This window comes from Nematolebias whitei, chromosome 11 (genome assembly GCF_014905685.2).
Source record: "Nematolebias whitei isolate Nwh7 chromosome 11, NemWhi1, whole genome shotgun sequence".
NCBI lineage: Eukaryota > Metazoa > Chordata > Actinopteri > Cyprinodontiformes > Rivulidae > Nematolebias > Nematolebias whitei.
In genome coordinates this window covers 36621657-36638875 of record NC_056508.1, presented here as the reverse complement: position 1 = coordinate 36638875, position 17219 = coordinate 36621657, and the positions used below count along the sequence as shown (strand labels likewise).

General features: G+C 36.9%; 3 protein-coding genes across 4 annotated transcripts in view; 2 read left to right on the top strand and 1 right to left on the bottom strand.

The window, feature by feature from the left end:
• Positions 1-41: 41 nt before the first annotated feature.
• On the bottom strand, positions 42-8492 carry zgc:154075 (uncharacterized protein LOC556929 homolog). The gene is made up of 14 exons (XM_037684293.1): positions 8325-8492; positions 7737-7845; positions 4818-4902; positions 4658-4731; positions 4446-4505; positions 4178-4285; positions 3862-3918; positions 3282-3412; positions 2982-3036; positions 2808-2900; positions 2561-2695; positions 647-748; positions 403-564; positions 42-303 (listed from the first exon to the last, which is right to left on the bottom strand). The coding sequence occupies exons 1-14, from the start codon at positions 8336-8338 to the stop codon at positions 175-177; spliced, it is 1314 nt and encodes a 437-aa protein (XP_037540221.1). The 5' UTR covers positions 8339-8492; the 3' UTR covers positions 42-174.
• A 522-nt stretch (positions 8493-9014) lies between these two features.
• Positions 9015-11971, top strand: taf10 (TAF10 RNA polymerase II, TATA box binding protein (TBP)-associated factor). 2 transcript variants are annotated; one of them, XM_037684292.1, is made up of 5 exons: positions 9015-9390; positions 9923-10080; positions 10798-10862; positions 11540-11654; positions 11823-11971. In XM_037684292.1, the coding sequence occupies exons 1-5, from the start codon at positions 9264-9266 to the stop codon at positions 11910-11912; spliced, it is 555 nt and encodes a 184-aa protein (XP_037540220.1). In that variant the 5' UTR covers positions 9015-9263; the 3' UTR covers positions 11913-11971. The 2 variants fall into 2 exon arrangements, with proteins under 2 accessions (XP_037540220.1, XP_037540219.1); XM_037684291.1 differs by having other exon boundaries at positions 9015-9396.
• A 1357-nt stretch (positions 11972-13328) lies between these two features.
• The window catches only part of ppih (peptidylprolyl isomerase H (cyclophilin H)), a 34428-nt gene continuing 30537 nt past the window's right edge, over positions 13329-17219 (top strand). The window contains exon 1 of the mRNA XM_037684290.1: positions 13329-13511. Coding sequence (XP_037540218.1) covers positions 13446-13511 — 66 coding nt within the window. The 5' untranslated portion in view covers positions 13329-13445. The remainder of the gene's footprint in view (positions 13512-17219) is intronic.

The following is a 17219-nucleotide window of genomic DNA, read 5'->3' as shown; positions in this document are numbered from 1 at the left end:
TTCATGCTGAGCAGCTGACATGCTGTTATCAAATCTTCACCCAAACACAAACTGCTATCAAATTATTACACACCATTCAAGATTTAGGGCCTTTCATTTGTACTCATGCTGGCACAAAATACCAGTTTCATTCTTTAGTAGTTATAACAAACATACTAATGCTTTGTCATCTTTTTAGCTCCGACTATAGTCCTCGCAGTACACCACCCTGTTCTCCACTCGCGATCGCTCAGCTTCAAACACAAGCAAATGGCTCACCAGCGTTTCCTCAGGTCCTGATCGAATCAGGGACGGATCATTATTCTGCACAAACACAAAGGGTGGGGAAAAGTTATATATCAAATAAGAGCTTTAAAATGAATAAGCTGATTTTTGAGTGGAGAATAATGTGCAAGCACTCACTGCCACAGCAGAAATGAAGGCGTTCATGAGGTGGTAGTCTGCCCCACCATGCCCACCCATGCCATAGTGTCTGAGCGCATCACAGCTTGCTGTGTGCTTTGTTGTTTTTTCAGTCAGAAAGTCAAACACACGAATCTCTTGGTCGCTATAGCACAACTCCCCCTGTGAAGACAAAGCTCGTTAGAAAAATACAAGAAACAATTCAAAATTACAGATTTTATTTCAAAATCTGAACTGGTCATACCTTGCTGCCATAAATGGTTGTTTTTCGGTTGCATATCTCCTCAGTGAACGCCACCATCGAGAAGGCTGCTGTCAACCCGCCTTCAAACTCCATGTTGACAACCTGAAAAAACAAACAGATAAACAAGACAACAAAAGTTGAAGTGATGAACCTCTTGGGATGGAGTGTACATACTTACTTCTAGTGCCTGTGTCTGTAGTGGACTAGGCCCATGTAAAAACTAAGTCTAAGGTCAAAAATCTTGACCTTAAGAACCTTGTGGGACAGGGACTGTCATTTCATTGATTTGAACTCAGAAATACAGGTTCACCCATCCTGAGACTTTCTTTCTTGAAGATTCAAGTGAAAAGAACACTCTCTTTTTATTATCATTACTATTTTTCAAATGTTGATAATCAAAGTGTCTTAGTTCAAACCATTTTAGATGTGGCAGTGAACTAATCAATTTTATTAACTGTGTAATGATTTTTATTCTCATGTCAAAGCTGTTACAGAGTAATTATGCCTTTTCTGATTTCTGCTTTTGAATGAGCAAGTGTAAGTTGGTCCAAGGTTGGAATAAAACGCAAAACAAGTTGTTATGTTAAAACTGTCATGTTTTTAACATCCTCTCAGACGTAATATAGAGGTTTTTGGCACCTGTTTCTGAAACGCGCCAAAACAAAACTCTCTCTGTCTGTGAGAACATTTCTGATCTTTCCATAACAATTCTGGTTTTCTTCTAACCTCTTACGTCACAAAACACACCCCGTCTGGTTGTTTCTGTCCAATGGGGATACTCCCAAAAGTGAACCGGAAACAGCTCTTTAAAATGTCAGTACTTCCTGGTCTACTCAGTTCTGTAAGAGTTCTGTAAGAGTTCTGTAAGAGTTCTGTAAGAGTTCGGATGGAGTGCTGATGGGGTTCGGTGGAAGTTCTGCTAGAGAGTTCTGATGGAGTGCTGTTGGAGTTCTGCTGGATACACAGTCCAACCAGTTCTGTTGAAGCTCTGGAGAAGTTCTGTTCTGTTCAGTCTCTGCTCAGTTCTGTGAGAGACGGGATGATCCTGACATGACAACAAGCTCTTCCGAGTTCCATGGGAGTATAACACCTTTCACTCGCCACTACTTCTGACGAGCTACAGCCATACTAAGGAGACGCTGGACAGGTAGCGTTAACGGAACACCATATCTGCTGATTATCATCAGAAAGGTAATGGGTCAAGTTTCCTACCAAGCGTACCGAGGCGAGCTGGGTTTCTGATGGAGAGTGTCGATTCTGGTGAAACACTTACTTCCCCTCACACACCCTCTTACTCCCTCTTAACTTCTTTCATCTTTAAACTTTTCTCTCAAGTAGAAATTCTTCCAGATATTTTAGAAATGTCTGTGTAAAATGCTCACCCACATCCATGTGGGTAAAAGATCATAATTGTACAGTTTTCATAAATGTCTGTGGTGAAGCAACGGAAAAATCATGGCCGTATGATTTTTCCTGATTGATTGCTTATGTTGTTATTTTCATAATTTGCCAAATTAATGTAAATGTTTGATGTTAAACTTTGATTCTGTAAATAAATGACCGCATTCATTTTGATGGGTCAAACGTAAATGACGTCTCACGTTTGCATTTCCTTAAATTCAATGCACGTTTTATTCAGTCCAGAAAAATGAGGAATCCGTGTTAAATGATGAATATATCTGAGCATCTGTTCATCTACATGTCCATGAATTATGAAATTACCATCACAGAGAGATTACACATGACTTATTTTCATGTCAGAACATAGATTAAAACTAACAGCATTTATTTACCATTTCTCAAACTTTGTTCACCACTCAACACAGTGTAAACTACAAGCGTATACATTTTTGTTAGGACGCGAGTTTTCATGACAGTAAATTAACAGGTGCAGCGCTGTGTTAGTGTTCAGACCTGGTTGGTGCAGACATCATTGTCACACTCATAGACACAGCGGCCGTACGGTCCAGTCCTCAGAGCCTCCGTTACTGATTCGATGTCGGGTAACGAGTTGGAGCATATGACTGATACTGGCCACCCAGTGTGACCCTGGCACACAAACACAGCATTTCAGAACTTGTATAGGAGGCGACAAATGCTTTTCACTGATAATGAAGTCAGATATTTATAGAATAAGGAACTTAGTAACGATCATGTTTACTCGTTTCACTCTGTCCAGGTAGATTTTGCATGCTGAGTACGGGCACTGTCTTTCTATGGAACAGTCCAGGCAGCGATTTCCAGCACCTGTTGGCTAACAACAAACTATTTAGCTCCGTTTTGTTAAGTACTGGAAAAAATCTCAGCTTTGTTACTGACAGAAATTAATATGTACCTTCTTTTCTTTTTGGAAGTGGCTGACAGATCCAAATGATGAGACTTTTACACATCTGCCAAGTACCAAAGTTATTCATTTATTTTTTCAGGAAACAAAGTGTACATTTCAGCTTTAACAACACCAAGGTAAGAGTTGATTAGATTTTTAAGAATATTTTCAGGATTGAAGCATTCAGAATTATTTGTGCAGATTGTCTTAACAGACAAATCAACATTCCCATGAGTTTTTTTTTAAGACCCAACTGCATTCTCCTTGCAGATAAGACTAGTTGATCATTAATTGCTGTGCGATGTTTACCTGCGCGCTCCAGCCCAGTGATGTATTAGGTCGATGTCATGGCAAGATTTTGCAAGCAGGGCAAAAGAGCTTTCTGCTTCATTCCTCCAATTCCCTCGAACAAATGAATGAGCAAAGTGATAAAATCCAACCTGGAACAAACATTTGATGCATTTTTAACACTTGATGTAAGATTACATTGATCATTTTCAATAGAAATGGGAAAAACTCACTTAAAAACACTGTAACAAATTCTAAATCATTATGCTTATTGTTAAATATACGATTATTTTTGTATTATCATAAACGAGAGACCTGGGCTGAAATTTAATATGTAAATGTATGCTAAAAGTGTAACAAAATATAATCTTTTTCACATAAAATGTTTCAAATTGACCACACAGAAAAATAAGACTGAGTCAAGATTCAGTAAAAGCTTTATAACAAATTAAAACGTTTTATTTTGCCCCATGCAATCTCCAAATTCAAACGTCACTTAAATTGTTAGGAAGACAAGACTAATGATATCTAATTATGTTAGTGTAAAGTGTATTTGATGATAAAGCAGATGGGCTAGTTTCAGCTTTATTTGCATTCCTACCGGCTCCAGGTGCTGTATATGGATCACATGGCCAATCACTCCAGCATCAATGAGCTCCTAGAAAAAAAAAAAAAAAACTAATTCTGACTAATAATAACTGAAAAACAATTGAATTGGCTAAATCCTAAAATGGATATAATTATTTTCGTACCATGAGAATTACACTGTATGTGCTGCAGTATTAATTTTTAGACATGTTGCCTCTTTAGGTCTTAGCTAAATGAAATGCCATTACTATTAATTACAAAAATAAATGCTAAAGTATCTTTGTAAGACCCAAAGCTGTTATAAAATAAACAAATATTCTAATAGTTACCTTTATTTTGTGAATAACTGGGTCATATCGGAGAACGTGGCCCACCGACAGCATGACGCCATTTTGAGTACAAGCCTCCACTATCGCTGTGCAGTCCTCTGCAGTTGTCTGATGTCACACAGCCACATTGTTGTGCAAAAAAGTTGGATTAAGTCTTTGTGCAACATGATGAAAAAACGTTTTTTTTTTATATTAAATATGAATTCAATATATTTTTGTGTGGGCTCAGGAACAGCTATATTATGTATAATAAACTCCAAACACTCACTGCCATGGGTTTCTCCAAAAGGATGTGGTAGCCCTTCTTTGCAAAGGCCACAGCAGGATCCTGAGGAACAGAAAGTAGCTTTTTAAAACCATTAGCCGAAGAGAAAAGTCAAAATTTTCAAACGGTTTGAATAAAAACAGTATATACTCAGAAACTGAATTGAACATATGAAATTAAATTAAGAAATAAATGTTATTTATAGATATGTTTACCTTATGAACACGATCTGGAGTGCAAATTAACACGGCATCGGCAAACTTTTCTCTTTCAGCTATACTCTGCCAGTCTATTTAGTAATAAAAAAAAAAGGATTTAATGGTTCAGTTTATGGCAGAATGTAAAATGTTTTGAATACTTTGCTTTCATGCTCACCTTCAAATACATTTTTATCTTCGATTTTGTGCTGCTGTTGCAGTTTGGTGCGAGCAAACTTTCTTGGATCAGCTACTGCGACAACCTGAATATATAATCCCAATCTTAGTAAATTAAAAATATAATAGAAAAGCCAAACGCACATATTCTATAGATTCATTACACACTGAGAAATATCATGAAAATAATTATACATGTAAGCAAAATATTTATATTAGATGTTTTGGCTTTAGACCTAATTAGTGTCAATCAGAGTCCTATAAAGAGAGAGTTGCGATGCTCCCATAGAAAGAACGGAATGCGGAAGTCACGTGGGTCATACAGCGGCAAATAGTTCCAAACAGCAGCGGTTCCAGCATTGAACGTATTTTCTCCGGTAAGATGATGAAAATACGACACTTTTTTTGCCATTTTGAAGCGTTATCTGACTGTTCTGTACCACAATTGATCAACATTAATACTTCATGTCTCCAGTTTTAGTTAATGAAACATGTTAAATTGATAGTTGTGTTTTAACTGCAGCTGCTCTGCAGCATGACGGTTTAAACGGGTCTATTTCTGTCTAATTCAGCGTTTTAAAATATCCATTACAGCTTAAATATTGAAAGGTGGTCTTTTTAAAATTTATGGTAATTCCAGTTACTGAATTCAACTAGAAAATATTTGGCCTTTTTTTCTGAGATTCATTCAACCTTTATTTAGACAGTAAATCCCATTGAGCCTCGAGGACTCATTTACAAGAGACCTGATTTCAACAAAGAATGATGACAACATGACAACAAGATTGATGTAATTTAGTTAAAGTTATAGATCATTTGTCAAAGACTGCAGCATAAATTGTGACATTATCATTAAAGAAAAACATGATTGTGGAGATGAGTCCATTTTTTCATGTTTTCCAGGTAAACCACAGAATGACTTCATGAACTGAATGTTGCATTCAAAGTATCACAAAGGTTCAAGATCTCATTTTCTGTATTCCAAAACAATAACAGCTTAATCAAGATGTTTGAATAAGATTACTTTAACACCATAACCTTCACAAAGTTGGTATTTATTGCAGGACTGTTCATTTACATTTGATTTATATTATTAGTTTAGCATATGGTAATCATGGGTCAAGTTGAGATGAGACTCTTTCAAGACAAAACAAGACATAAGAATTATCACCAAGAATATATCAGCATCAATAAACTGTAGAACAGTAATAAAAACACTTATTAAATTATCACAGGTTCATTGAGATGGAGCTGGAAGTTCTTCTTCATGCCAGTTGTCTTCATCTGATCTTTTGTAAAAATATGTCAATTTCTTTTCCATTGTTAACATTTTTCTTCGCAGGACTGAGTTAATTTTCTTGTCTGTGAGTTTCTTCTGTCCTGCTTATGTATTTTTTTGTGTTCTAATTGTTCCTCAGGTTGTTCATCTCTGTTCCCTGACTGCCTGTTGATCCATCCTCCTGGTCCTGTTGATCCTGGATCATCAGTTCCTGGCAGGCCCCCGTCCTCTGAGGACACATTTTCATCTGTCCCTCATCTCACTCGCCTCATTTCTGTTTCTTCCTCAGTCTCTGAAATTACAACGGCACTGTTAGAATGAAGATTATTGTTCAATAAAAAAGATGACACGTCTTATTGTAACACTGTTCGTACCAAAGTTTAATTTAGAACAACATGTGTGATCACTGGTCAATGGATCAACATGCAGTGGAAGTTCTGCTGTTCTTCTCATCTGGTTCTGGTCCATGAACAAATGGTTGAACCTCCTTCAGTCTCACACGTCCTGACTGTGTCTCTGTAAACTGAACTGTCCTCTCTCTAAATGTGCCTGTAGAGTGACATTAGTTTATTTTCTTGCACATTTCTTTGACAGTTAAACATTTTGAGCCCTGATTGAAAATGTTTGTGCAGATTAAATTTACAGCTCTCACTTTGTGTTGTTGTGATGATAATGATGATGATGATGGTGATCCTGCTGACTTGAGATTATGTCATTAATAAACAGTATAAATGGCAGAAAAAGTACTTTATTAAAGCTTGTTTTACATTTTACATATTTTATAATAAATTGTTTGGAAATTTATTTTTGCACAATTAACACTTATTTTGTCATCTGTTATGATTTTAACTAGAAACAGTTTCATTTAAATTAACATTTTAATCAATGAATTACAATTTTACAATAGTTGTCAGGCTACAAGCACAATCAACTCAGTTATCCAGGTTGTCATAAAAAAACGACACATACAACAATTATATTCAGGTCTCTCTTGTAAATGAGTCCTTGTGGCTCAATGGGAATAACCTGTTTAAATAAAGGTTGAATTAATATCTTCTATAGAAATCAAGAATTCATCCAGATGATCTAAGGTAAGCTGGAGCAGATCTGAACTGCAGGCATGGAGGACAAGGTGGAGCACTCTCATGCAGAGAACATCAGAAATAGCTTAATAACAGGTGTTACTATGATCTTTTTTTTTTTAACGCGTGTAACGTTATAAAACACTGGCATGGCTATATTGATCATTGTATTGCATATACTTTTTTTTTCTAGCATATGTGTTTGCAGTCTCGTTTCCTTCTAAAATTTAATGATAAATGTATCAGCCGCTTCTAAAAATGCTTTGATAAAAAATGCATAGTCTGTGAAATAATCAGTAATCAGTTAAGTAATCTGTTCGTTACTACTCAATAATTACTGAAAGACGCCAGGTAAAGTAAGAAAAGTTGATTTTTGTGTTATGTTGCGCCAGCAGCCGCTCAAACTGACTGACAGGATGAGCTTTTTGGAACTATTGAGAGCTGCATGAACCACGTGACCGCGTATCGGCGAGTTCAAAGAGTGTCGCAACTCTCTTTATAGGGCTCTGGTGTCAATGTTCAGTGAGCTGTCAATCTTCTGATATGAGCATGTTCTCACCTTCATGCGTTTAGGATGAATAGAAGCAAACTGGGAGTAGTTCTCCCCTCGACTACCAGCTCCCACCACAATCACACAGACGGGTGACGTCATTCTGCCAATCTGCGAACTTTAACACAGCAGAGCTTGTAAAAACCATAGCCCTTAGCACACAAAAGGGTCCGCACCATTTATACGCCGGCATGTTTCCGTCTGCTTCTACACACACAGTGTTCCTTCTATTAAAAGCAACAATCTAAAAATTAAGTAGATTAATAAAATATTTGAATGTGTTGGGGGTATGGGTTTCCCCTCATTTGGAATCACACTCGTTTGCTGTTTGTCATCGATGTTTGCCGGTGAAAAAGGAGCAGACCCAAACTAAACACGATGAACGTCAACAGTCCCACTGTGGAAATAGTGATTAGCTGTTATATGTAGGATGATTAAAGAAATAGTGATTAGTTGTTATATGTAGGATGATTAAAGAAACTTTGATTAGCTGTTATATGTAGGGTGATTAAAGAAACTATTCTGATATACCCAAAGAGAAGTAATGGGTAACTAGCTATCGCTGGTGAATTGCGTTGACAAAGTTGGCGTTCCTACCTGTTTTGTCCCATACGAGTATCACAATCCACTGTCCGCCTCCATCTTAGTCCACGTTTATCCAGAGTAAAAGAAGTGAGCTCAAGCGTCTTCTTGCAAGAAACACGAAATTCTTCATTCCTCCATCTTTAACACCACCTACCCAGAGCCCTATAGAGAGATGGCGCTGCACCCATGGCTGCACCCACCCACTCTCTCTTCTGCCGCGTTCAATGTACCTCGTAAACTACATGTCTTGCCATTACGGAGTATGACTTGTTTTTAGGTCAAATAAACAAAAGAAGAAGAAAAAAATCTAATACAAAGACTTGTCCCTCTAAAAAAATATCAAAGGGTTAAAGCTATATACGTCTTAATAATTGATTTTGTTCTTGAAAATACGGCTAAAATAAACATGCCATTTTTGTCTTGTGTCTTGCCTTGTCAAGTATATCAAACACAACAGGCTGACAAAGAGCATGCACTAATAAACATTCTATTACTTTGTATGAATACTGTAATACTTATTTACTTTGTTTGTGGATGGCGCATCTAAATCTAAATGATCAGCAGCACTCACGGCCACTAAATCGCACTGGACACAGACGTGAAAATATTCAATTGACTAAAAAGACGCAACTTCCTGGCGACTTCGGATATGTTCGGATTCGTTTCGGCCAAATTCGACAAAATTCCCACTGTCGCCAGAGATGGTCACGTCACGTGACTTAGGACTAGCATGATTTCAGCGTTCGACGACAGCTAGATTTTACAGCAGCTAGTTTATGTAATTTTAAACTTCTTCAAAGTGATAAAGTGTTGTTGTTATTTTTTGACCAACACATAAAGCTCAATAAAGGGCAGGCATTAGAGCTACACTGCATAAACTCGCGGTGTTTTGTATCTCTTGACGTTTTTCAGAGTTAGCCTCTCGAGGTTAGCGCGTTAGCTAAGATCAACATGAATATAGACAACGTAAATCAGTCTGTCACTCCAGGAGTTCCTTCGACGACGTCTTCAGCTTCTAGTAATTGCATCGTGAATGATAATGCAGCAACCAACGCCAGCAGCATCCCGTCGGCTACAAGTAATGGTAACATTTATGTTTTCGGCTAATATCTGGATTGTGCTCAACACATGACTTGCGTTTGTCCTACAGCTACACTTAGTTTTAAATTTACTGTTAAGTTATTTTTACTCTTCAAATATCACAGACTTGCACGAAGCAAACTTTTTGTTAAGTGAGCATATAGTGAGTGTTTTTGCTAAGTGAGATGAAATGTTTAATCTGGCTGTTAGGATAAGTTAAATAATTTTGTATCCACTGTCAAATATTTCTTGTTAACCACAAAACCATAACCTTACTTTGTTAGTAATAATATTGTTTCCTTTAAACAATAGCAATTATTTTATGCAAACTATCTCAAGCTGCCAAATCCAAGTTTGGTTAATTCCTGCAACAAACTTGTGAAAAGAACCTTAGTACAATGTTGTAGATTAGCTTGTCTACAACAAACACTGAGATGTTGACACTAAGTTGCTTTCTTTATTTATTTTTATACATGAATACATACATATATACATTCCTGCTCAAACTAATGAAACTTGAAAATTCACAGCTGGAGCCTTAGCTGCTGTGGCAACGCCATCAACAGACTCATCAGTTTCCAACGGTGTTTACCTTCCCGGTGGAATCAGCAACGGAGACATAAAGCCTGCAATCTCCACCACACCTCTGGCAGATTTCCTCATGCAGCTGGAGGATTACACTCCCACAGTAAGCCAGTCAGCTCCGTGATGGAGACACGTCATCCTAACGATCAGTACAGCAGTCTTCTTTTGTGTGATTATCAGTTAGTAGCAGTATTCAGTAATGGCACTCCAAATATACACAACTTATTAAAAAAAATGTACCCACCAGGGTTAAACTGTTCACAAAGGGAAGAACCTCCCATTGTGAAAAATCACCGCAGGGAATTATATAGTTTATATGATGACAAGTTGTTAAGCTTAAACTAATTCTCATTTGTACAACAGCTTCATTTGGAAGACATCCTGCTGGTTATCCTCTCTCAGAAGGGTCAAATAATCTATCTGCAGCAACAAATAGCTATGGAGCTTGCTGAACTAAAATCAAGTAAACTGCTGTTCAAGAAAAGTTGTTTAAACCCAGTGGGATAGTGATGAAACATCAGCTTCAAGGTCAGGGAAATAAGAAAAAAAAATCTAGATTTTTATTGATGTAAGTAAACATTAGGAACTGCTTTGACTCTTCTATGACTTTTGCAATATGGTAAATATGAATGTATGGTTGTAATGCCAAAGATTAATCATTGATTGGCATAAATGAATGCTGTGACATTTCATAAAATGACTGAAATGATACCACAGTGAATAAATGGAGTAACCCAGGTTTAAAGGTTGTCTGATTATTTATTCTTTTACTAATTTAAAATTTTATTTTACCATTGTTCCTTTTGAATTTCCCCCTCAGATTCCTGATGCAGTTACAGGCTACTACCTCAATAGGGCAGGATTTGAGGCATCTGATCCAAGGATGTAAGTATAATATGTGGGACCTACATGCAGGACCTTCATTTCAGTAATTCAGATGTTAAACCAGTCATAGTCCAGATAATCATTTTAGCATTATTCATGCCGCTGCAGTTAAACATGAAAAGTCTAATAAATGCACATTATTCATGTAGTCAAACATGCACCAGGGTAAATAGCAGAGGATTGGCTGCTTCCTGGCAAAAAAAAAAGGGCAGAAAAAAGTGAAATTTGAGAATTATTTCTTATTGTCTTATCAAGTATTCATATTCCATGTGTGTACATTTACATATTCATTTCATTCATTCATTCATTCATTCAACCCTTATTTATACAGGTTAGTCTCATTGAGCCACGAGGACTAATTTACAAGAGAGACTTTTATTCAATTCAGTTTATTTATATAGTGGCCAAGTCACAAGATTGTCCAGTCTTTGTGTGCAATAGTTTAATTATATTAGCACCAAATCACAACAGAAGTCATCTCAGGGACTGAACAGAAACATGTTCTGAATCACATTAATGTGTTAATTAAATAATATCTTGGCAACCCAGATATAGAAATCTGATCAGGTTTTTATTTTATTTTAATAAAACAAAATATTTAAAGAGTCTTCTTTACAAGTTTCTATGAAAAATGAGATAAAAAGATGAAAACAATGTTTCTTTTTCCACTTTCGTAGAATCCGTCTGATCTCCCTTGCTTCTCAGAAGTTTATCTCAGATATAGCAAATGATGCGCTTCAGTACTGCAAAATGAAGGGAACAGCCTCAGGAAGCTCCAGAAGTAAGACAAAGGTGAGGATTAAATTTAGCATTTTAAATCTGCTGCCCCCATCTAAACGTTTTGAGTTGTACATGAGCACCACTGACAGGGGTGTTGTCTACTAATTTAAAGAAATTTTATTTTTTGTGTTAAAAAATGTTTTTTTTTTTTTTTATAATCAGTGTTATCATTTTTCACAGGACAAGAAGTACACTCTGACGATGGAGGACTTGACTCTTGCTCTTTCCGAGTACGGTGTGAACGTCAAGAAACCTTATTACTTCACTTAAAACTTGTTCTTCTATGTTTTTGCTTCTGAGTCTGCCGCCACCTTTACTGCTAAATGTTTTCAACAATAATTTGAAATTTTTTTTTTTTTTGTGGAACTATGTGTTTAGTTAAACTGTGGAATTTTGTTTGCCATGAAAATAAAATCTTTACTGCACAAGTTTTCTGCGGCGTTCTTGCTGCACTTTGAAATAGTTTTAGCGCTCTTCTAGTTATAGACACAAAAAATAATCTGTCAGTCTGTTTTACATATGTGAACATTTACTTTTTTTTCCCATCTTTGTGAGATTTAAGTCCTTGTATTGGCACAATCTACCTCTATATTCCATTAACCTTGTTGCTTTGTGGTCTGATGAGCGGATGATGCTGCGACATCTAATGAACGTCCTGCCAAAGTTTTCCACAGGTCTTTGTGCTGTTAGGCAACTTTTTTGAATTTGAGCAGTAATTATGCTCTTGAGAAATTTTATGATTTCACAGATTTGGAAGTACACACGAGAAGCCCAAATCTGCTAAAGCTTTGAATATGTTTTAATTATTTAAAAAAAACCTGGTTTTGAGCAGGGTGGCGCAGTTGGTAGAGCTGCTGCCTCTCGCGAGAACATTGCCCCAGTTCAAGTCCCAGGCCTTTCTGGGTGGAGTTTGCATGTTCTCTCCGTGCATGCATGGGTTTTCTTCGGGTACTCTGGTTTCCTCCCACAGACCAACAACATGCATGTTAGGCTGATTGGTAACTCTAGGTGTGAGTGAGAGAGTGAACAGTTTTGTCTCTGATGGACTGGAGACCTGTCCAGGGTGGCCCCTGCCTCTCGCACAGTGATGGCTGGACATGGGCGCACCAGTGACCCTGCCACCCAAAAAGGAAGAAGTGGGTAAAGATGATTGATGGTTTTGAGTCTCACATAACAAATGTCTAAGCATGTGTGAAAACCTCTGACAACCTTGGCTTGTAGCAATGAGTTGTAGTGTTTTTGAGCTCTTTTTTTTCAATCCTGTACATCTTTTACAATGTAAGACCATTTTTTAAAATCGATTTAATGTAGAAAGTTGTATAATACCTAGAATGAGAAATAACTAGTTTTTATTTTATTTTTAATCCATCCAGAGGACCTGACTTAACTTTTAGATTTTTCTACATTGAACATGCTTCAGACTAAATAAGAAATGCGTTTTCTCGTTTTTAATAACGATAACGATTTAATACTTTCTTGGGAATTCTGTAACGTTAAGTTTGATCGCTTGAAAATGTCCCAAAAGTATGCATGCATCAGGATATCCCAAAAGTATTCCTTATTTTTAAGCGGTGTGTGTGGATGGCGTCTGCTATTCCACCACGGGTGGGCGCTCTGTTAGAATCCCGTTGCGCGTTTTGTCCATGGAAGATTTTTGTCCCTAATTGCAACTCGTAACTTGTCTCTCGTGAGCTTCCGTTGGTCACAACTACGCATGTTCCGCATGTTCAAATGATTCGCAAGTAATTTTCCAAACGGTATCTTGTTTTATTTAACAATAAAAGATTCTGGAAAAGCGCCATAATGTCTGTTCAGGCAACAAACCCCAATAACCCGATTGTGTTCTTCGACATCACCATCGGAGGGCAGGTCAGTGGAAGAAAAAACGTTTTCTTATCCCGCTAAAACCTTTCTTCATGTTTAGCAATTTGTACAATAATTAAACAGATGACTGGCTTCAGTCAACTTTTTAGTGCATACAGGACTAAATTAGCGTTTTCCTCACTGTAGTTTTTATTGCTGGCTGCTGTATGTACTAATCTGTATCTTTGTACAAGTTTAGCTTAAAACCGTTTCGGGATTTACTTTGGTTGGACTAAAATATCTTTCATTATACTTTTCATTATATTTGTTGGGATTATTTTTTTTATTTATAAATTCTACTAAAATGTGATCAGTCTGAGCGGAAGTGCGCTCAGTTTGGTTGAACTTCTCTCGTCGTGACTCGTTCAATGTTCGGTCGCGTTCGGTTCTTGGACGTAAACAACTCAAAAACTGAAAAATGAATACACGTAAGCCCATTATTATAACGAAGGCATGTCTCTGTGCAAAGTGGAATATTTGGTTTGAGGTTATTGACTAGATCAATAATTGATAACACTGAATATGATGCAATATTATTTTTGGAGCAATAATACTTTTTTCAAAACCCTTATACCTTTTATCCTGAGGCCTAGTCTGAAAAAGTCTGATAAAAATGTCATTTATAAATATAATTTCTACTTCCATTACATCAAATCTTTTCAAACACTTCAGACCTAACTGTTGATATAAGGTATTTGATTTTGTTTTTCATATTATATGTACATTTTTTTACATTTTTATACAATTTTTGTCAGATAAACACAAAATGTGCAATTTTTTCAAAAATAAGGTGAAAAGTGAAATACTTGGCAAAGCCTCTCTGTGAGCGGTGGGAATTCCTCCTCTGATCCCTCCTGGCCCTCAGAGGAATCTTCACTGCTAGTAACATCTTCCTCATCCTCTTTAGAGGGCTGCAAAATTATGTGGGGGGGGGGGGGGGATCACTTCATATCTACTCATTTCTACTCGTGTAGATGTCTCCATTGTGAGTGTGTCCCTCACTCATACGGCAGGATCGTCTGCAGGTGGGAACTCGTCAACACTCAGATGATGTTATTTTCCAACTCGGCCATGGAGAACTTTGAGTTTGCCCTTTCTTTTTCTTCATCAGCAAAGTAGACACCAACTGATCCAGATGCAGTTGTGTGCGGCTTGCCTGGAACCACAGCTGAGGCGATTCCAAAAACCATGTGGTAACAAGCATTAGAGACACGTATGACCGATGCCGAGTCGATGCGAGATGCGTATAGCCATGCCCGTGGGAAAGGGGCTTTAGATCTATTAGGTTTTCATGATGAAAGCATCACATTATGTCAGGGTAACAGTACATCAAAAATATGTTATTATAATGGGTGTCAATGGGACCAAATTGTGCCTTAGGGTAAGGTTGTATGCTTTGTGCAGATCTCCTATCCACCTTGCCAGTGGTGGACACAGCCAACCAAAAAGTTAGCTTAGCTTACTGCTAATTCGCTAACTAAAAATTTAGCTTTGTAACGCTAAACCGATTAAAAAAGCAAATCTGAAGCTAAAGTACTAACTTTTATCATATGATTTTGTCGCTGACACTGTAAGACTGTCTGTAATGTGAACACGACTCAAAATGGTTCGTAAATCACAGGTAAAGCTTCCCATGTCCCGGTCAGAAGTGAGCTTTCAGAAGTTCAATTCAATTCAGTTTATTTATAAAGCGCCAAGTCACAACAGAAGTCATCTCAGGACACTGAACCGAAACATTCATATATATATAAAAAGTAAGTTAACAATGTTATTTATCTGAGGAGCAGACTGCTTTGAATTTAATTTTATCACAAGACTCATCTTGAGCAAGCATGAAGGCAACAGTGGAAAGGAAAAACTCTCTTGTGAGAAAGAAACCTTTAGCAGAACCAGGCTCAGGACAAGCAGTCGTCTGCTTCGACTGGCTGGGTTTGAGAGGACAGGATGGAGGAACAGATACACAATGGCAGGATGAGAATCACTTGTAAAGATGGAAATAATTTCAAATGAAAACTATTCAATTTTAACAATTCATTTAAGGAAATTAGGTCAATTTGTCCTCCAGTAGTCTAAGCCTATGGCAGCATAACAGCCAACCCTAACTATAGGATTTATCAAAAAGGAAAGCGTTAATCCCAGTCTTAAAACTGGACAATGTGTCAGCCTTATGGACAGAAACTGGAAGTCGGTTCCACAAGAGAGGAGCCTGATAACTGAAAGATCTTCGTCCCATTCTGCTTTTGGAAACTCTAGGAACCGCAAGTAAGCCTGAAGTCTAAAAGCGAACTGCTCTTTTAGAAATATATGGAACAATAAGATCTCTAATATAAGATGGAGCTAAGTTGTTGAGAGCTTTTATTAATCCATTTTTATTAATTTTATTTATTAATTATTAAATTAATAATCCGGTCCATCTGAACTAATGAGGTGGAGCAGAACACTGGTGTGCTGAAGCAGAGTGATGCATTCAATGTGTGTCAGATGTCTCACTCATGTCATTTACTATAATGAATTAACACACTTTGGCGATCTTTGTGATTAACTACTTTTATAAACCAACTACAATGTTGCTGTGTGTCATCAATATTCTTAATAAATCTGCTTGTATTAAAGTAAAGATATGTGAGGAAATGTGTGAGTCATGTCTCCGAGACGGTGTGAGCGTTGCAAAGCATGCTGGGTAGGATTTATGTGTGCAATGTTTCTGACCATTTATGATGTTTCTGAGTGTGAAAATGGGTTTTTCATATTATTTTCCTGTTCTGGTTTGGCATTTATGTAAGTCTCTGTTATTAACTGTAAACTGACACCATGAGTCAGAGACTGTGGTAGATATGAGGATGGAAAAAGTACTGAGAGGTTGGCGACATCATCAGGTGATGCTTAGTTTTGCTTCACTCTGTGTAAATCACCATTCTCCTGTATGCTTTTATTGAAGAGAACTGTCTTTAAAAAAAAATAGAGGACTTGAATTTACCAAATTTAAATTTAGAAGAAGTTAATTCTGCTAAAGCTATTCAAAGTTATCGAAAATGCTATATTTGTTCCCCCAAGATGCTTTGAGGTCAACATTCAAGATTACTTCCAAGTACACAATGTCTACTTTTTGAACTATGTTTTCCTGTTAAATGTTGCAGGTTCTGTTAAGCAAAATAAACGAGTGCAAATTTTCACATAGAAAGACTTTTTTGTTGCTGCATGTGCTGTGGGAGTACCGTTATAAACCAAAACATCACATCACCAAACAGTCAAAACAGCCAGCGCCTGCTTTCAGATTATTATTATTATTATTATTAAAAGTATTTGTTGCTTATGCTTTTGTTAGTTTGTTCAGTTGTTTTTACACTGACATGATGAGCTGAACTGAATTACAGGCAGTCACATAAAATTAATGTTGCTATGAGTAAGTGTGACCATACTGTAACTTATACAGAGTTGATATTTAAATTAAACTGTTTCTAGTGACTTATTACTTACTCAAATATATAAAAACAGACTGTTGACATTCGGACTGTTACTGAAATACAGGCGGTCTCATAATACAGAAGCTGCTGGCAGGAAGTGAGAATAAAGTGTATCATTTTTCAGTATGAAATGACTACATGAGCTGAAATAAGATAAGAGAACTTTCTGATCCCTATATAAAATATATATAATCCTCAAATATATATATATATATATAAAAATGGTAAGATCGGAAGGGCGACATCGAGG

What these genes read in the sequence shown, in the direction of transcription:
- zgc:154075 (XM_037684293.1), bottom strand. An exon ending in ATATACAGCACCTGGAGCCG is followed by an intron (nt 3,413 to 3,861) that starts GTAGGAATGCAA and finishes TGTTTGTTCCAG; the next exon opens with GTTGGATTTTATCACTTTGC. An exon ending in ATGATGTCTGCACCAACCAG is followed by an intron (nt 749 to 2,560) that starts GTCTGAACACTA and finishes TTGTTTTTTCAG; the next exon opens with GTTGTCAACATGGAGTTTGA.
- taf10 (XM_037684291.1), top strand. Translation starts at nt 9,264, where the DNA reads ATGAATATAGACAACGTAAATCAGTCTGTCACTCCAGGAGTTCCTTCG. An exon ending in CCCGTCGGCTACAAGTAATG is followed by an intron (nt 9,397 to 9,922) that starts GTAACATTTATG and finishes GAAAATTCACAG; the next exon opens with CTGGAGCCTTAGCTGCTGTG. An exon ending in TGGAGGATTACACTCCCACA is followed by an intron (nt 10,081 to 10,797) that starts GTAAGCCAGTCA and finishes TTTCCCCCTCAG; the next exon opens with ATTCCTGATGCAGTTACAGG.